This window comes from Panthera pardus, unplaced genomic scaffold, assembly GCF_024362965.1.
Source record: "Panthera pardus isolate Hobbes unplaced genomic scaffold, ASM2436296v1 HiC_scaffold_16, whole genome shotgun sequence".
Lineage (NCBI taxonomy): Eukaryota > Metazoa > Chordata > Mammalia > Carnivora > Felidae > Panthera > Panthera pardus.
The window spans coordinates 119,230,269-119,251,713 of NW_026526721.1; the positions used below are offsets into that span (position 1 = coordinate 119,230,269).

At 38.2% G+C, this 21,445-nt stretch overlaps 1 protein-coding gene across 8 annotated transcripts in view; it reads left to right on the forward strand.

Moving 5' to 3' along the window:
• SLC9A9 (solute carrier family 9 member A9) overlaps window positions 1-21,445 on the forward strand; it is a 701,238-nt gene that overhangs the window by 408,199 nt on the left and 271,594 nt on the right. For all 8 annotated transcript variants that reach the window (XM_053903745.1, XM_053903747.1, XM_053903744.1 and 5 more), the window contains one exon: window positions 19,652-19,740. In XM_053903745.1, coding sequence (XP_053759720.1) covers window positions 19,652-19,740 — 89 coding nt within the window. The remainder of the gene's footprint in view (window positions 1-19,651; window positions 19,741-21,445) is intronic.

Below are 21,445 nucleotides of genomic sequence, written 5' to 3' on the forward strand. Positions count from 1 at the left end.
TCACAACGTGAAGGGGTGCACAAGTGCTTTATAGAAAAGGGTGGTGGTTTTCCATTGGCTGCTAACAGCAAGTAGGCAGTAGAGGCAGCCGGCCCAGGGCGTGCACATTTCCACCCACGCCAGTGTTGAGAATCTTTGCATACAGAAAACAAAGAGCTAACGTGGCGGTTCTACAATTTAATATCTCTTACCATAGAAAGTTTATATATGGAATCCTCTGAGGCAGAGCAGTTAATAGAGAAAGGGGCAGCCCCTAATGTCCCAAGGGCCATGGATCCTGTGATCTGGATTCGGCAATTAGATTGCCTTTCTGCAACAGCAAGGATTTGCACTTGGATAGCTGCAACCATTGGGTGCCTTTCCGTGTAGAAGAATCGCTGTGGCTCTGAGCAAAATGTCAAAGCTGTTTCTCTCCTTTGGCCTAGTTCCCTGCTTCTCCCAGGTTTCAGCCCTTGATCCCTTGCTGTTCCCTACTGTTGTCATCTTAATTGACATTCAAGTGGTGAGATTCTTCACCCCACTCCAAGTATTCGCTGGTAACAAGGTATGCCTCTCTGGCTATTTGCATTTTATTAGGTGGTAGTTTAAGTCTAAATAATAATAAAAGTTGACATATACTGAAGGTGTACCATGAGCCAAGTGCTAGCTAACTGCCTTTCATGCACATCCTTGCTCATTCACAGGACTCAAAGTTAGGGCCTACACCCAGGCCACTCAGCCAACAGTAAGTGATGGAGCTGAGATTTAAAACTAGGAGATTTGATTCCACAGTTAGGCTCTTGGGCATGAAGCATTGCTATCTTGAATGAAATTCCATCTGTGGAATATCAGGCAAGCCCTCATGAGAAGGAAGACATTTGGTGTCTCAGGAGCCTGCCTGGTCCACTTGGTCATAGATTGGTTTTGGCTCCCCTGTGAAATGCTTGGCACATCTTTCTTGTAATGATAACCTGTTGTTCTGGACAGCTGACCCAACTTACTGCAGAGTCACAGGGGCCAAGCTATTCCCCACAACTTTGAAGGTGTCTGTTGCTGATGCAGACAGCCACCCTGCCAGTTCTTAGGGTACTATATACCAAGGCTACATTACCAGAGTCCACCCTACCGGCCCTTATATCCAAATCATCACAACACAATGTTATGTTAGTGCCTTCCACTGTTGGTAGGGAGGTTGCTAAAGAGCTTATTCATTCCAGAGAAAAAGATCAATTGTGTCCCTTAAAATAATGAAGGTAAAAAATTTACATCAGCCATTCAAAATAATTCTGGTTCCCTTTTCTCCAGTTTCTATGCCCTTTTCACTACTCAACATGTTGTAAAAGGTAAGCAAGGTTAACAATAAGAATACATATTTGACCTTCTAGAAAGGTAAAGAAATCTCTTAACTCACCTGCTATTTTTAAGTCTACTTTTGAACATTGTAATAAACACACACACCAATACCTAAAAATTGTTTGTTTTTATGTGTGAAAATTGTCTTTCTAGTTTCTGATCCATTTCAGCAAGATCTTGTTCTAGTAACTACTTAAAAGATTATAGTCCTTGTACAGATTGCTGGTTTACCTGTCCATTTCTCTTTTGCCACCCTTTTCTACCTGATATCCTTATTGGATGCCACACAGACCACCTCATGGGATGGGTGAATGTATGTGTGGGCCATGGTAGTGGAAAGACCCAAATGTCCACAGCTGCACCCAAGAACACACGCACGTCAGAGAAGTACTCCAGATTAAGCAATGTGCCTAACAAGTATTTGATACAAACCAAACTCTAGGTGTAAGCATTTTCTACTGCCAAATACCAAGCCCGGTTAGTCTAAATTACTAATGTGTCTGTCTGTTTGTTTGTTTGTTTGTTTGTTTATTATTTAATCCTTGCCTGTTTCCAGATTGGATTTGAGACAGTTCATAACATGAGCCATGCATATCATGGGACCATTTAGTTGAGAGTAAATACTCAAGTGCTTTGGGATAGAGTTTTTCTGCAAAATTAGACAGCTGTTCATTGCTGTGGTTTGGCAATAAATAATAACTCTGAGCCTTCTGGCAGCCAAAGCCAAAAGGGAAAGATGATGAGTTATACAGGAATAATACAACATTATAAAAGGAAATCATATTTATTTGTAAAAATGGGCAAACTTTTTTCCAGTACTAAAATTTTAGGAGAATTTATCACATGTATCCCTGTATAAGGGACCTTTGAACACCATAGGGGACAATATTTTTAATAATAGTTTAGGGAAGATGAACATGTATTCTTTATGTAGTAATTTCTCAGATCAACTTCAAAGAAAATCTGAGAGAGTGGCATCAAATTATAATTATCTAAGGGTGGGCACCGGGTGGCTCAATCAGTTAGGTGTCTGACTTTGGCTCAGGTCATGATCTCATAGTTCGTGAGTTCGAGCCCACTCCAGGCTCTGTGCTGACAGCTTGGAGCCTGAAGCCTGCTTCAGATTCTGTGTCTCCTTCTCTCTCTACCTCTCCCCTGCTCATGCTTTGTCTGTCTCTCTCTCTCTCTCAAAAATAAATAAACATTAAAATAATAATAATAAAAACATAATTATCTAATGTTATTTCTGGTAATGATACAATTCTTTTAGTTCTAATCCACAAGTAAACTAAGATATTGCAAAGTTAAAATCTAGAAAACTTTCTAAAAAGCGTATAACAAATGGATATGTGACAACAAATATAAGGAACTAAGTGGAATAAGCTATTATAAACAGTTGATGAATAACCATGGAGGTAACCAGCAATCCTGGGGCCTTGTCTGCATTCATGAACAACCCATCATGTAGGTCCTAGGGATGGTGCTTACATGCACTGGTTTCTCAGCAGAATACCCCCAACCCTGACATTTCAAAGTGGTGCTCAAGGATGCCCACCAAGTGAGCAGGGTGCTAGGCTTGCCATCCCTACACTATCCCTTTTATTGGTTCCATCAATTGGGTTTTCACATAAGATTTCATTTGAAAAAAGGATTTCTGTTACTTTAAACAAAGTATGTCTGTTTTTCTACCTAATTAATACATAAACATTATAGAAAATTTAGAAAGTATAGATTCACAGAAGGACATGATATTTGAATTACCTGTTTTCTTACTCAATAACTATTGGTTAATATACATCTAATTATATGCATCTAATTATATGCATATACATACATTTAATTAAATATATACATTCATGCATAATATAATTATACTTTTTAAGTTTGAAGTAACTTGCTTTTTACACTCAAGAATTTATAGTGACTATTTTTCATGACATTCTTCTCTATTATTTAATGGATGCTTAATAGGATATCCTATCAACTTGCCATAGTTATTCTCCCCTCCTTTTGATTGTTTATACTTTTCAGTATTATACATATGATTGCCATGATCATCCTTATAGACTGATGTATTCATTTCTATTACTGGGTTAAAAGGAAGGCCAAAATCTTAATGTCTTGGAAAAATTCATCCAAATTATCTTCCAGAAATTTTGTAACCCTTTATACTTCCACAAACAATGAAAGAGACCTCATTTACTTACATCTTTACCATACGAAATCTTACCCATCCTTGCTAATTTGATAATCAGCCTCCATTTCATTGTGATTTACATTTATTATATTTGTACCCAAGAAAGCATTTTAGTTTCATGTCATGGGCAGTTTATATTTCTCCTTTGGTGAACTACCTATTTCTGCCCTTAGTCCTTTTTCCTACTGAGATGCTTATGGTTGTCACATTGAATTTTAGAAGCTTTTTATTTCTTTAAAAAATTAACCTTTTGACTATCACATAAGCTATAAATATTCTCCAATTTGTGGTTTTATCTTTTAAATATGTTATATTTTGTTTGCTTAGTAAAGGAAAAAGATAGTATGGACATTTTTAAGTTTATGTGGTTAATTTTATCTCCTCCTTAGAAAGCCTAAGATTTTATTAATTTTTGCATGGAAAGCCCAGGTGTTTACTAATGATAATATGTACTTTCTTTTAATAATTTTATTTTTGCATTGGAATCCAACTGAAATTTGTTTTGATATGTAGTACAGGATATAGTAGGGACTTGATCATCTTCCTAGAAGGTTATCCATTCACCCTAACACCCTTCAAGTGTAACCTATGTATTTATGATATAATGTCCATGTCTGTAGTTACATAAATATGTATGCAGGTTCTGGGCTTTCTATTGTACCACTGAGATTTTGGTCTTCACTGTTTTGATAATTTCAGGGGTGCCTGGGTGACTCAGTCAGGTAAGCGTCCAACTCTAGATCTTGGCTCAGGTTATTATCTCACAGTTCGTGAGTTCAAGCCCTGAATTGGGCTCTGTGCTGATGGCCTGAAGCCTGCTTGGGATTTTGTGTCTCCTTCTCTCTGCCCCTCCCCCAGTGGTGCAAGCTCTCTCTCTCTCTCTCTCTCTCTCTCGCACGCGCACGCTCTCTCAAAATAAACGTAAAAACAGAAACTTAAAAAATTTACCCTTTACAGATTCATTGTTCATTTTACTATCTAGTAGCTCCATCCCTCACCCCCTTTCCTCATTTCCGAGAGCTTCTTTGCTATACTCACATCTTTATTATTCCAGATGGACTTGAAAGTAACTGTTAAGTTTCAAGCAGAAAATAACTTTGGGATTATGATTGTGGTTGCATTAAATTTTTAGATTAATTTGAGAAGTGGTGTTTTTACAATGCTGAGTCTTCCCACCCAGGAATATGTTACGTCTCTCCATTTATTCAAGTCATCTTTTATGATCCTTAGTAAATTTTTATAGTTGTCGTCACACTCCAACTACAAATTTCTTCTTAAGTACTTTTTAAACTGTCTTATATTGGAGGGTATGCGGATGAATCAAAACTTCTTCCATTATAGTTTTTAACTGGCTACTGTTTGTTTATGTGCATCTAGACTTCATAGGCTATTCAATCTATTCCCTGTAGTTCTGAAATCTAGAACTAGAGCTGATGGGTAGAATTAGGATTGATAGGCCAAAGTTACATCAGACTGTCAGATCTGTGAGGGCTGTATTAGCACCAAAAGTATGACTGAAGCCTTCTGGGCACTCACTATCTTTTCAGCAATTGAATGAATGATTTTAGCTCAACAAGAGGAAAAATTTCCAAAATCTGAATAACAGATTGCTTTATAAGGTAATGAGTGACCTGTGCCTGATAACATTCTTAAAGATTGTATATGTCCACTGGTCAGTATACTCCAGAGCAGATTTATACATCAACTAAAGAATATATCAGAAATCACACTAATCAGAAATTTCATTTGCTTCACTATTAAGTTAAAATACAGATATATAGACCTGAGGAAACAAGAGCCTAGTTGAGAGGAATATAATAGACATACATTGATTTGGGCTACCCATCACCCATTCTCCTCTTCACTGGTAATAGCATCCTGTTGTTGCTTAGAAAACTACCCCTCCTTCCTCAGATACCATCTTGTTGATCAAAGTGTCCCAGCCTCCCCTACCAAAGAGAATAGGGACATCTGAAGCAAGGTCAATCAGACACTCTCTGCCTAGGATGTGATCCTTTAAGGGAGATAGAAGGATGTATGATTGTTGGCACCTGTTCTTTCCAACAGCAAAGCCCTGTTGAAACCCCCTATTTATTCCTGACAAAGATTCCTGGGGCTGCCTTTGTACATTTTTTCTCAGAGCTATCACTCTTCCCTCCAATAAATTCTTTTCTGATGACAGTAGCCAGAATCAGTGTTTATTGCTTGCAAACAAAGAAACCTAAATGGTACAAGGGAAGGAATTATCCATGATGTATTTCCACAAAAGAAACTGAATAACTTGGTGACAGATCAGAAGGGAAAGAGACTCAAAGACAGCGCAGCCTCTAGGCTAGGACACTTGGGACCCTCTTATGCCAGATGCACAGTCATAGGCAAACAAAAAGGATCAAGCTTTTAAAGACAGTTTGCACAGTGTTCATTATCATTTTCGATTCAGCTTCTTATAAGATTCATTATGAACACTCCAGTGTGAGGGGAGCTTGCTCATTACCACATCTTCTGCTTTCACTTTCAGTTGTTACTAATTTGATGATGATCATTTGATTTATTTTGATTATCTTTTACTTCAAGGGCCACATTTGCAGCCGCCTCATCTCAGTCACTTGGAAATTGCACCTGCAAATGTTCAATAGTCATATAGAAGAACTTAGTTTTATAGAAACAAGTGGCTTTTAGACATGCAAATGAATGTTCTGATTTCTGTTAGCCAGAAGTTTGGTTCTCTGCTGTTGGAAATATACAAGTGTAGTTTGAGAAAACTTTTATTTGGGAAGACTGGGCAAAATGTCAAATGCAAGGAAGAAGTCTTCCTAGAGGATGAGAGTATGTAGATAGAAATGGACTTTAGGGAGTTCTTTCAAGCCAGGAGAGCATAGAAAGAAGAGAATGTATATGGATGTGCCCACTCAACTTACAAAATCAGCCACTTAGGGATATGTCTCTGGTTTCTGGCTCTTTGGCTCACTTGCTGAGGGATTAGGATAAGTCATCCTATCCACTGGTATCTCAATTTTCTTTACTGCTAAAGTAAAAGGATTTTATTATTTTGTAATGGAAAGACATTGTACAGGTACAAAATGTGGCTTTTGAGTAAATACATGACCCCAAGGTGTTCTCTCTATGAGGTACCCGGTACACATGCATACCTAATTTCTGATCAGGTAGAATTTTTCTTGTGTAGAGTTCTATTTTCTAAAAGTCATTAGGTTACTGAGCCATTATTTTAAATTGAATATTGAAAATAATTTGGCAGTATTATTTATAGCATAATCTCTAATGGAATTGAATCCTGTGATAGAAGCTGCTTTTCAGTTTATAAAGATAACCAAAAAGCACAGCTGGACAGGTTGTTTGAGAATTCATTTTTATAATCTGTTTCCCAGCTGAGGCTTTGGGGGTCAGGTTTTTGCCAGAAGCAAACTTACAGGGACTGTCATTAAACACACGAAGAGTATGATTTCTAATGGCAACATTGACACCATGTCTAATGATTTCTCTGCTTCCAGGCACTGCTGTAATAAAAGCAGGTTCCATTTTTAGATTCCTAAGGCATATTTTATATCCACTGAAGGCAAAGGAGGGGGAGGAAGGCCACTGGCACACCTCATTTTCTCATACAAAAAGTTAAACGGTATAGTTTGCTGTTTACTCACCTTAGAATCATCTCCATCTACAAAAAAAAAAAAACAAAAAACAAACAAAAAAAAAACATGTAAAAATCTGAAAGAAAAAAAAAAACAACTCCTGATTACTAAGTAATGCTATTGGGCTTTGCAGTCTGATTTTAGAGAGTAAGAAACTCTGAAAAACTTTTTAAATGTAGAAGGGTGAAAACAAATGATGCTCTGGCACATTTACGAAGGGATTAACCAGGATGTCTGAAGGCAGCACTCAACACACAAAAACATCAGGCACAACATAAACAGTTAATTCATCTCAAGCCCATCACCCAGGCATGTTCTCTTGTTGGTCTCAAATGACAAGGGCCTAATTACATCCTCATGATAAGGAAAAGTTGAAGCTTGGAAGCTAAGGTTCTGCTTATCTGTCAGGTCAGTTCTTGAAAGGCTTTTATAGGGTAAGTAGTCAGGAAAAGGAGAACTTGGGAAAGTCTTTCTCATTTACAATAGACAAGGAAGAAAGATTACCAAATGAAGTGACTGTTACTGGACGTGTTGAGACTTTACTTGATCTAAGTAAGTTGGCTCATTACTTCTCACCTCCATCCTCTCTCAGCTTGGTAAAAATTTGTCTGAAACTCTTAAGAAGGCTTTAGCTTAGAGGTGGATGTGTTCCATTTGGCTTGCCAGTGATGCATTGCATGAATTGGTGGAAAATATATTTCTGGATCCCAGTAAATAAAACAAATCACTGGGAGGGGACTTGGTGTGAATTGTTTCTTGAAACATATCTGGCCAGTTTTTGCTTCTAAGGACATGTCATTAGCTGACATCTCTTTGCTTAAAACTGCTCATGCTTTCATATTGACAGAACCACATAAATCCATTTAATTAGCCAACAATTCACTAACAAATGAGGTGCACTAAAAACAAATGAGTGTTTTCCAAGCCAAAAAATAAAACCTGGAGGCTCAGAATATTAGGCATTCAAACTGTAGTAATAGGCACCCAAAATTCTCAAGGGGCTTAGTTAACCACACTGAACCAAGGGCAAACACGCAATGTTGCCATCTCAATAAACACAGGTGTAAAGTGCATCTCCTCGCATAATAACTCATTAACTCACAGCTGCACTTTCTTGAACTGAATAGCTCATCATTTCAATATTCAAACAACCTTGCACATGTAACTTGAGTAGTGGACAAATTTACCCCTGCTTTCTTCACTGTAAATGTTTTCAGTCAATGTTTAATGTCTCCTCATGACCCCAGGAGGCATAGGGGAAAAAAAAGAAAGTTCTTTTACAAAACCCATTTTCTTCATAGGCATGTAGAAAATTGTCACAAAATAGATGGCACAAATATGTAACATGTAGGTGAAGGAGAAAGAAGAGTCAAGGATAACTCCAAGTCCCTAAATCAACTGGATCAATGGTTCATTTCACCAAAATGGGGAATATACATGCAACAGAAAGAGACAAACAAAAATTACTTCATTCAAAAGTCTCCTAGATGCTACAGAAATGTGGAAACTACATAGAAGGGTATAGTGGGCAACTGGACATGGAAATCTTGAGTGACATTGTTCATTAGAGATAAGTGACTTTGGTGCAAATGTGCTAGCTGATTCCAAGGAAGGAAATGAAAACTGAAAAGAGGGTAAGCTTGATGAACACCAATGCTTGAGATGGAATGCCAGAGATATAAGTGAAAAAGTGTTTTTCTTCTTCTCCAGACCTCAGTTTAATTTGCATAAATACCCTCTGCTACATTTTGAAGGATATTTTTGTTTTAAATGGAAATTTATAAACCTTGCAACATAGACAGGAAGTAACTCTTAAATGCATGCCTATACTGCATTGGAAAAAAACAGAAATAAGAACGTAGATTCGTGCTGTTTTCTGTATTGATGTCCTTGTATTCCACAGACTCATGATTAATCTGCCAACTATGTGGTGTTGCCAAATATGGTGAACTAGACAGTAATCGTACTCTTTGGAAACTTGGAATCTTTCATATTCCCTGAAGGAGTTTTCCATTTCGTTAAATCTTTGACTTCTCAGTTCCAGGTTCACGTTCAGCAGTGGTGGTAGGAAACCTGTCAGAAATGTCTCTTTTTACTAGATCAAAAACAAATAAAAGTATGGCATGGAAAAATAACCCATCAACTTTAAAGCCCCTCAGAGTACCATCTGAGAGCAAGACACATTTTTTCTCTCTCTCACTCTCTTTCTCTGTTCTGATAATATAATCAATATTTCCTGTCCAAAAATGCAATATTCTTCACTCTTAGAAACCCCTCAAGTCTGCATTTAATGTCAAAGAAAATCGTGCTCCTTGTGACAGACGTTTGTTTTTCTGCTTTTGTGTCTGAGGGCTTCATCAACTTTTAATGAAAAAAGAACTACTGAATAATGTTATCAGTAACAGAGACTATAGGTGAAGATACTCTTGAATAAGAAAATTTAAATATTAGAAGAAAATGGACCTGCCACTAATAAGTCTAGAAAAACATCTATTTGTATGTGAGGATCAAAAACTACTTTCTCTTGATTCTCTTTTCAAAGCAGATAAATGTTTTTTGAAACAGAGATTCTTTCTTCTGACCAAGCTACATTTCTGTGCCTGATGTCTGTGGACACTGTTATGGGAGTTTGGGGGTGATACAAAGAGGGAGTGTAGACCGAGTTCTTGAGATCTAGGGAGACACCCAGTAATCTAGTTGACAGGAAGTCACAGTGAAGCTCTGGAGCCCCAGTAGTTCTTCAATCCGTATACACAGACCTTGAAGCAAATGTAAAAGCTGAACCACTCAGATCACAGATATTTAAGACCAGAAAGTGCTTAGAGGTCATCTAGAGCAGTGTTTGTCAGCGTTTCTTGACCCTTATTGGCAAAAAAATAAAATAAAATAGCTTTATCATGCACCTGTCTGCACACAAGCATAATTGTTTGCCCACAAAGGTACTTACATACTTGAGAATACACAAAAATTCTAATTAAAAACTATGAAGTTTTTATATTTTCTCCCATATTTCAATGTGTTTTCTTATATACTCCAATTTGGTGAATACCATCTTCTTGAATTCATTGAGAAGAAGACAATGGACCAGGCAATGAATTTAAATTGCACAAGTCAGCCACCTAGTTAAGTGGATGAACTGTGACCACATCCCAGGTCTCTTGATGTCCAACCCAGTACATTTTTCCTTATATGATTTACAACCACACACTGAATCTTGCTCAGGTGAGCATATGTTTTATGTGTACATGTATACATATACATATACAATATTTAGTAGGACTAATGCTCTCTGAAAGGGTCCAAGAGTGGGGATCAAGGGGAACAGTGTACACATCACTCCATTAACCAGAAAGTGTTAATTGTCCTATGAAAACTGATCTCAATGGAAAGAATTTACTTGCCAGCAGAATCATTATTTTTCCCAGAGAATTACAGACCTCCTCATGCTGTTCCCTAAATTTCTTTGCTTGCCAATTAATTTGAATTTAACTGTGTACCTCTTTGTGGTTTCTCAAACAGCTCTTTTAGCTAGTGTCATAAAGTATTGGTTCTAGTTCTTGTTTAAAATTGCATAAATGAGCCCCTGCAGCCAGCCCTTTAGGGATCTTGTACACCACTGTAGTCTCACCGTGCAGACAGTGAAAGGCAATCTTGTGTATACACATGAGTCAGAAAGTATTATTATTTTCTCTAGGCCACTTCTTGATTTCTTTCAGAATTCCTTTTTATTTTAGATCCCAGATATTTTTTGAGCATGTTCCACCCCCTGTGGACCCAGATATATGTACTTAATTCCATTCATCGTTGCAACAGGACCCGTAAATAGAACTTGAATCCAAGATCTTAGGCATGCAACATAGCAGTTGCATTTAGCGACTGCTTGTTTTTGCAGCAGAGATGGAAATAGAATGACCCGTTTTTACTTTTGTTGCAAAGGAAAATGAAATAATACTTGCCTGCACAGGATGGGCATACTGGAGGCTTCACATTTTTATGGATGCCAGGACTAATGAAACATGTAAATGAAATGCTTTTATGCTTATAGTAATTAGTTTGACCATTTTAAGAAAACAGTGTAATAACGGTTTCTTTTATTGTATTTTTTATTTAGAAAAATATAATTAATAAACTCAATTTGTATTTATTTCCTAACCTATGATGGAGTAAAACCTAAGTGTGCAGGTAAGCTGCATGCTTCTCATACATGCTCCACGGTCTCCTACCTCACCCTCTTCACTCACTTGATTTCTTTACTTCTGACCCTGCATCATCAAACTCTTTCTATCTTTCAAAGCCCTAATGCCTCTGCATCTTTTAGGGAAATTTTCCCCATGTCTCTTCCACCTACCACAGCCCAAAAGAAATCACACCGTCTCAGGATTTCTGTTTTCCTGTCTCCTACTACATTATACCTGCTATTAGATGTCTTTGTGTACATGCTGTCTCTGTTAGGAGATAAAAAGCTGCTTGGGATGTCAGACCAGGTTTATTCATCCTTGTGTCCCCCATAGCCATAACCTGTGCTTTGCTCATTGAATGACCTCAGTAGACTAATAGAATTTGAGTAGATGATAGCAGACACCCAAGGTAACTTGCAAAAATCTGGTACCTTCACTGTAGTATTACTGAGAATTGTCTAAGTTTGGATTACTAGGAATAAGGAGTGCATTTTCACTTGTTTTTCCTTGATGCAGGAGTTACTGTGGAAGAGATGGTAATAAATAATGATTAAGGGCATAGAATATGCAAGACATGTACTAGAGGCTTTGGACTTCTTCCCCCAGCAGTTTATTAAACCAGAAGTATTGTTGTGTCTATCCATGGAATGAGCTTCTCTAAGTTATTCCTTCTTTTCATGTCTTCTTCCTTTCATCTACTTCTAGTAATTGTAGTAAAACCTTACATGTACTTACTTATTAATGTTTAATTTATGAAGCATGTTAATATCCATCATATGGCTTTATACTCAGAACAGACCTGTAAGACAGATGGGTGCTATCCAAATAAGAAAAATTGTCTCTTAGATGAGTGAAGCCATTGGCCAACATTACTCTTTTTCTATCTGCAGCCATGAACAGAGAGTGAGTGGTACCTGGGCAGGATAAAGTCCTGATGGACCCCAAGCCCTGAGGGGCATGAACCATACTGTTACTTTAAAACTCCTTTTTTTTTTAAGTTTATTTATTTATTTTGAGAGAGAGAGCACAAGTAGGGGAGAGGCAGAGAGAGAGAGGGAGAGAGAGAATCCCAAGCAGGCTCTGCACCATCAGCATAGAGACTGATGCTGGGCTCAAACTCACAAAACTTTGAGATCATGACCTGAGCCAAAATCAAGAGTCAGACACTTAACTGACTGAGCCACCCAGGCACCCCTAGAATTCTTAATTTTACTGACCAAATCTAGTTTTTGTATGTTCTCTTTGACTATTTCTTTTTTCCTTTTTTTTTTCTTTTTTTTTTTTTTTTAGGTTTTTAATTCTACTTTCTTTGGGTCCATTGTTATGTCTCTTATCTAGCTTCTTGAGGTAAACAGTCCATTTTTTCTCCTTTTCTTTTCTTTTCTTTCCTTTCCTTTCCTTTCCTTTCCTTTCCTTTCCTTTCTTTTCCTTTCCTTTCCTTTTCTTTTTCCTAATGGAAAGCATGTAAGACTGTAAACTTTCCTCTGAGTAATCTGGTTTTATCTCATTGGTGTTGATAAAGAATTTACTCTACACTTATTGCTGTTTATTTTACATGAGCTAAAATTTCAAATTTGATTTCATCTTCAATTTCATCTAGGAGAATATAGTTAAAAAGCCCTAATGGATACATTTTTTAAGGTATGGTTTTGTTAACTTCCAATTTTATAACATTGTGATCAAAGAATTTGATTTGTTTGCTTTTTCTTTGAGGGGGGAAGATTTATTGAACTATTGATAGTAAAATATACTATCAATTTTATTCCATGCAAGTAATTTCTTTTCACATTCTAGTATTGCTGGGATTAAAAATAAATAATCCCAAAATGAAAAAATTTTAAACTCCTCAAATGTCCATGAAACTGAAATTACTTCATAGAATCATGTCAATTCTAGAAAGTTATGTGAATAAAAATGGAGACTAAAATACAGATATGGAATTTTAAAACTTTTTTTATAGTTAGCAAAAGACATTTTGGATGGTACAAGGTCAAAACCAAGCCACAACAAAAGTGAATTAATTGATACTTAATGCCAAAGTGTTGGTCAGAGATTTGCTTCTCAAAATGCAATGCTAGGACCAGTAGCACAGACATCCCTGGTAGTATAAAATGCAGAATCATGGGCTCTACTCCCAGCCTATTGAAGCAGCATCTGCATTTTTTAAATGTTTATTTATTAATTTTGAGAAAGAGTGTGCACACAAGTGAGGGAGTGGCAGAGAGGGTGGGGGGAAGAGAATCCCAAGCAGGCTCCACACTGTCAGCTCAGAGCCTGATGTGCGGCTGGATCTCAGACACAGTGAGATCCTGACCTGAGCTGAAATCTAGAATCAGTCACTTAAGGACTGAGCCACCCAGGCACACCCAGAATCTGCATTTCAACAAGATTTCCAGGCGATTCAAATGTAGATTAACATTCCAGAGGCATTAGGTAAAGTTCTGAAATCTCTCTTGCCAAATTCAGATGCTTCAGGCCACAGATGCTCAGGCCACCTGAGCTTTCAGGTGGGATCAAGAAGCTCCTTTTTTCTTTTTTCTTTTCTTTTCTTTTCTTTCTTTTTTTTCTTTTTTTTTCCTTTTTCTTTTTTTTTTTTTTTTTTTTTTTTTTTTTTGAGAGAGCAAGAGACAGGGTGAGTAGGGGAAAGGAGCTTAGGGAGAGAGAGACAGAGACAGAGAGAGAAAGAGAGGGAATCTTAAGTAGGCTCCACATTGCCAGCACAGAGTCCGACTTGGGGCTCCATCCATGACCCTGGAATCATGATCTGAGCTGAAATTAGGAGTCAGAAACTCAACCAAGGGAGCCACCCAGGCTCCCCCAAGAAGCTTCTGATATATGGGAAGGATAGTAGGGTCGCTGTAAATTAAGCACAGGCTGGGCATGAGAGGGACAAGCAAAACAGAGGGTTAAGAAACAGCAGTAAGAGAAAAGAAAGGAAGTGGGTTCCTCTGAGGTGAGCTGTGTCTGTCACTTAGACACAGACATTGGAATTCACCATTTTCAGCGTCCTTTGACCTGAAAGTTTGTGGTCTAAAGATTTAGAAACACTTTTTTTTTCTATACCCAGGAGACTTCCTGAGTTTATCTTTAAACCTCATAGCTCTTGAAAAAATTTTTATGATTAGCAGGTATGATAATGATATGTTTTAAAATTTTACTTTAGAAGAATTGCCTGTGTAAACTTAAAAGGATATTTGAAAATCTATAAATTTATCTTGTCTTTACCTTTTGAGAAAGTTGGGCTGCCTCTACTAAAAATGTCTGATTCATTTGGAATCAGTATTAGTTCCTTGTCCTAAACTTTAAAAAAGGGTCAGGGGGGGCACCTGGGTGGCTCAGTAGGTTCAGTGTCTGACTTTTGGTTTTGGCTAAGGTCATGATCTCATGGTTCATGGCATGGAGCCCCATATCAAGATCTGTGCTGGCACTGCAGAGCCTGCTTGGGATTCTCTCTGTCTCCCTTTCTCTGCTCCTCTCCCACTTGTGCACCCCTCCCCACACTCTCTCAAAATAAATAAAAATTCAAAAACAAAAAACAAAAAAAGACTAAATTGAGGTGCTAATCCTAGTGAATTAATAAAGTAATATATAGGAAAATGACAGACCCACACAATTGGAGGATATCCAAACTTTAGGAAAAGAAATTTTTTCCACAGCAGCTCTGGCAGATAATCATTCAACCCAAACATTTCAGATCATAGGAAACTTCTCACACTTCAAGGCAGTCACTTCTTTGTAGGATAGTGCTCATATTTTGGAAAGATCATGTGACTGGAAATCAGAAGACACAAGTCCAAGTATAGCCCATGCCTCTCTAGTAGTTCTAGGCCTAACTTACTTCCTTCCCCCAAGCCTCTTGTTCTAATCTACTGGCTCAAACTCCCATCACTTTTTAAAAATGTCAATTCCTTCCATAAGTAGGAATGGAACTTGGCATGGCATCACAGCTGCCATTGACATCCCCTGTTGTCCCAGTCATAACAGGAGGATACAGGTTGGATCTTATTTCCAGATGACATGGCTTCACTGGTTTCAGAGAACCATCAAAGTTTACAATGAGAAGGGACCCACAAGTGAGGACTTGTCAGGATTCATCAGGAAAAGAGAAACCAACTAGCTATGCCCAGAGTTTAATGCAGGAGATTGAGTATACAGATGATAGAGACCTGAAAAAATAGAACGGGGGCACTGAGGCAACACAGGTAGTAATTACAGGAAGCAAGTGTAAACCCTGGGCCAGGAGAAGCAAAGGGAAGAGAATCTAGAATTTCCTAAGAGGTAACTGCTGAAGCTGGGAACCAGACTTCTGAGTGGGGCCTATGAGGCTTGAACCAACTTCAAAAAGCTATTGAGAAGAACCATGGCTGAGATGCAACTGACAGGAGCAGCAAGCAAACAGGAAGGGAGCAAGGCCTTTCCCCTTCTCACATCCTAGCCTCCCTCTGGAACTCATATTAGCAGAGCTCAACAGGCTGTGGCAAAGGAAGACGTGGTCTGCATGGTCCCAGGCCCATATCACAGGGCAAGCACAAGAGACTGGGTTTGGAGCTGAGACACTAGTTTACTGACCCGCACAAAGAGCACTTGGTGCCCCTCCCTCTCCTCGTACAGCTGAGAATCTGAGTTGCAGAGCATGTAAGAGAGTTGTCTAGGGTCCCACACAACAGTAGTACAACTAGTGCTAACAGGCAGAGGTATGCAAAAATATAATGACAATTAAAATATACTTCTGTAAGGTAGAAAACTCTCAACTCTGAATTTGCTTACATGGCAGAGAATTTATAGATAATAGGTTTATTTAGATGAGACATTTTCAAAATATGTTTTGGCTTGTAAAAGTCATACTAATTACAGTAATTTGTGTGAGTTAATTAATTACTAAGGTATAGAATTATGATTATGTAGCTAATACTAAGGGTTCAAGATCAACTCAGTTGTTTTAATTACAACACCAAGCATCTGGTCAGATAGGTACACTTTTCATTGTTTGTGTGACGTATCTATACACAGAGCTAAAAAAAAAAACAAAAAAAACAACAACAACAACAAAAAAAGGATTAGCAGAAACACTGCCTGTTAGTAGTCTAATGGAGGCGAAGAAAGGAAAACCAATGAAGCTACTAGGGAAAACAAGATATCCAGCCACCTCAGATATGTAATCCTCATATCTCTATTTCCCTGGGACATCAGAAATGATATTTTTTCAGATGGTTTAAGATTACCTTAAAACATTCACAGATAGTCTAATATAGGCAGAAAAGCACAGGGAGTTTGTGAAATTGTGAATCTCAGCTCTGCCACTTTCAAGGTGACCTTGAGTAAATTACTTTTGTTTCTTACTTGTTACATGGGAATAGGGATATTCATTAACTTATTCAACAAACACTGGCTGAATGCCTACCATGTGCCTGGCTTTGCTCAAAGGGTTAGGGACCAATGAATCCCTGTGCACTCCATGAGCTTTCCTTTGCAATGCTGGAAAGCAGAAAATAAACACATGAATATAGAAAATGTTAGGTGGCAGTGAATAATATACAAAAATAAAGCAAGATAGGCAAGTAGAGAATGATGAGAAGGACCATTTTTATAGAATGCATAGAGAAGGCCTGTCTGATAATGTAACATCTTAAGGGAGGGAGGGAACCATGTGGATATATGAAGAACAGCTTTCCAAACAGTGGGAACCAGAAGCTCAAGACACTGCAGTAGAACGTGCTTAGCAAGGATATAGTGTACAGCAAGGGGTGAGGATAGTGGGAGATGAGCTCAGAGATCTGTAGGAAGGGGAAAAGGAGGCAGGACTAGATCCTACAGGGCCTTTTCATCATGGGGATCCATTACAAAGTTTAGAACAGAGGATTGACATGATCTGAATTGTCCAAAGAATCACTCTGGCTGTGTGGAAGCTAGACTGTGAGAGTCCAACAGTGGACACAGGGGGACCAATCAGGAATCTGTAATCTAGGGGGGGAAAAAAAGTGATGGTGGCCTGGAAAAGAGTGTTAGGGGAGGAAGCGTTGAGAAGTGGCTGGGTTCAGGTAAGTTTCAAAGGACCAGCCAACAAAATCACTGACTTACAGAGAGAGGAAAAGTAAAGGGTGATCCCAGAGTTTTGGCCTGAACAGCAAGAAGGATGGAGATGCTGTTACTGGAAAGGGGAAGACAGTAGGAAGAGCTGATTAATAGTACTAAGCCTGTTGGGAGGTAATAAATCAATGCAATAAATAAGATGATTTTTACAAAATGGTGCATTCTTGGTTCACTGTAGGCATTCAGCAGATCTTAAATCCCCTCCCTATCCTTTATAACACTTCTTTGTTACCACTTGTTCTCAGAATACATTTAGGCACTACCCACACGTACTCCCACCCTTTTTATTCACCACTTCTCCACAAATCAATATGTATAATCAAAACATTTCCACATCAGTGGGAGGGTCAGCTAAACCTCACCCAGAAAAATCTCCAACAGACTACAGAATCAGCAGAGAGAGATAAATTATGTTTTTAAATAAAGAAAGAAAAATATTTGATAACAAAATAACATGCATGGCAATCTTCCTAGTGCCTCAAGTACCTAAAGTGCTTCAGTACCCTAAAAGTTTCTCTGGTATTGGTTGTTTTTTAATAGAATATTTGTGAAGAGTGACATATAATATTTTGTAAGCATCCTTTTCTTAGTATTTCTGAGGAGAGGCTAAGAAACTGAAAAGTTACCCAAAAATCTATAGAATGCTTACTGCATATATATTTCTTGGCAAAATTTCCTAGTCATTTTTATCCTTTTGCCTAAAATTTTGAAGCATATTAAAAGAAAATAAGTAATATAAATGTTTGTGCACTTGTACTAGGTAAATGTGCCATAGCAATATTTTATCCAAAGCCAATCCAAGAAATAACCGATGTATAAATAGAAGCATCCAGTCTAAACATTTTAAAAAATGCTTGGTTCTTTAAAATTCTTTATTGCAGATTCATTTGCGATGTCAGTATTCAGTTCACATATCTCTATACTCTTAAGAATCATCAGCATTTAATTTATGAGTGTTTTTAGTTGGAAAGATTCTGCTGCTTGAAATTCAATTCAATCCCCTTGGTCTGACTTGAGGAATACTTACATCTTGTGTTTTTCCCAAAGCCCTCCTCTATGCTCAATTTCCCATAATTAATAGAATATTTAATCCAAAGTAGAATGCCACCCCCACCACTTCCATACCCCAGCTCAGGAGGGATAACAGAGAATAACAGCCCAGAGACAAATGACACATCTGTCTCAGGGTTGCTACTCCTCTGTCCCCAGGAAACATCTAATGTATGTATGGTTTCATGTATCATTTAAAGCTGGGTATACTGGGGGCGCCTGGATGGTTCAGTCAGTTGAACAGCCGACTTTGGCTCAGGTCATGATCTCATGGTTCATGAGTTCGAACCCTGCCTTGGGCTCTGTGCTGACAGCTCAGAGCCTGGGGCCTGCTTTGGATCCTGTGTCTCCCTCTTTCTCTGCCCCTACCCTGCTTGTGCTCAGTCAGTCTCTCTCTCTCTCTCTCAAAAATAAATTTTAAAAAATTAAAAAAAAAAAAAAGCTAGGTATACTGATGGCTTAAGAAATAAATCCTGCCGCTAGCCTAGAAGCAGCTGAGAGCCCACTGTGGGTTGGAAACACACAAGAACAGACCAGCTTACCTGCAAGGAGTGTGTGCCTTGGATGTGCTCATGTGATTCTTCAGCAGCATTAACAGAACTCCCAGCTCTGTCAAGGAGGCATAGGGGCAAACAAGGACCTTTCTCTTGTGCTTGGCAAGTAGAGGCATCAGCATGAGCAACAAAACCCTTGTGGATTTCTTAGATCTGTGATTCATGGTTTTTAATACTGTGTATGATGGGAACCTCTTCAGGTTCATGAGGGTACCCAGTGAAAAGCCAATGTTTGAGCAAATATGCCAGCATTTAGTATAAAATGCAAAAAAAGCATTTGGCACTGGCTAGGAGAAGCCCAGAGTTGATTATATAGTCTTTTGTTCATGTTTCTCCAAGCATAACTTTTTTAACTCATGACAAGAGAAGAAGGTACTTCTTAATACTTTTCTTTAGGTTAATCCTGTAAGACCCATGTTTAAAACAAGTAGCAAGGTATACCCCAATATAGGATCCTTTTAATTTTAGAGACTATTACGTCATGTAATTGTTAGAAGTAGCTCTACTGACACCTAGTCCATCTTCGTCTAGCTGAGGTGGCCCTACCCTTTGGCTTAGATGGCAGAGAAAATTGATTTTGACCAGTATGTTTTTGAATTTCAGGAATAGTCGCTGTTCTTTTCTGTGGAGTCACCCAGGCACATTATACCTACAACAATCTGTCATTGGATTCCAAAACGAGGACTAAACAGGTAAAAGAAAAAATTCACTACAGGCTTTGTCTCTTTTCACAGTGTAATGGTTATGTAGCAAGTGTGCCAATGCACTTGGAAAGAATTTCATTAGCGAAGGAAGAAAGTACGCTTAAGGCTTCATTATAGGTTGGATATTTATAGATTTTTTTTTCCTCCAGGATAACCATTAACAATTCTCTTGGTAAGCAAAAATATAGTTATAATAGTCTCTCCCTCCTGAGAAATGTGGAACATAGACTGTCAGTCTTGAAGATGAAAGGCCCACAGTCGGTAATAATTCACAGTCACTTACATCTAAAAGCATTATAAAGCATGTGAGATTGGGTAGTTATACAGAGAGAAGGAAATGAAGAAGAATAAGGAAGTAATGTTTGGTCTTTAATTGGGTGCTTTCACTACTCCGTAAACTCAGCTGCCAGTTGTCACACTAGCGGAATGTAGCTTCCATATGCCAAAAACACATGTGTTTGGATATAGATTCCTTACACAAATATGTGCTGCACAGCCCCTCTGTGCCAAGCACTATGCTAGGTACTAGGAATAAAAGGACGTGGGATATGACCTTGTCTTTAAGATGTTCATTATCAAGTCTGTTGATGAGGGTAAGGACGTGTAATGAACAACTAATTATCCACAGTGTGATATGGACTGTGATAGAAATATCTGTATAGTGTGTTTGGGGAGCATTCAATAGGGCATCGTCTTGTAGCTAGAATTGGGAAGGTGAAGAGAAAGTTTCCAGAGATGATATCTGATCTTAAGCTTGAAGTACAGATAGAAGTTAATTAGGTAATCATGTGGAACCTAGTAGGGGGTGGGAAGGCAGTATGAAGGGCATTTGAAACCAAAGTTGAGGGTGGACAAAATCTCTGAAGCAGCTGATCAAAGCACTGTAACTAGTTCTGTGTGGCTAGGGAATGGGGTAAGGCTACAGTGAGGGTTGAAACCATAGATAAAGCCAGAGACAAGTTTATGAAAGGACTTTCATACCTTGTGAAAGAGTGTTTTGACTTTATCCTAGAGGTAATGGGGAGTGGCTTAAACAACAGAAAAGTATTGTCTGAGAAATGTAGAAGTCTAAGATCAAGGTGCCAGCAGGATTATTTCCTTCTAAGGGCCGTAAAGGAGAATCTGTTCTATTCCTCTCTCTTAGCTTCTGGTGGTTTTCTGGCAATCTTTGTTATTCTTTAACTTGTAGACACATCATCTTGATCCCTACCTTCATGTTCACATGACATTTTTCCTAAGAGTATGTCTGTCTCCAAATTTCCCCTTTTTATAAGGACACCAGTCACATTAGATTAGAGGCCCACTTTATTCTGGTATAACCTCATTTTAACTCAACTAATTATATTTTAAATGACCCTATTTCCAAATAAGGTCATTTTCTGAGATATTGGGGGTTAGGACTTCAACATATGAATTTGACGAAGGGTAGGGAGTTGGTGTTGGGGGGGTGGGGGATGGGATTCAGCCCATAACAAGAAGTCACTAATGTATCTTAAGCAAAGTAATTTTAGGATAAGTGGTGTTCCATTTTAGAAACATCACTCTGGCAAAGAAGAGGAGCATGGATCAAATAGCATTTGTATTAGTTACCTTTTGCTGTGTAACAAACAACCATACAACCTAACTTCAGTGGCATTCAAAAAGAAACATTTATTTTGCACACATCTGCAGGATTTAAGTCTAAGGTGGGCTT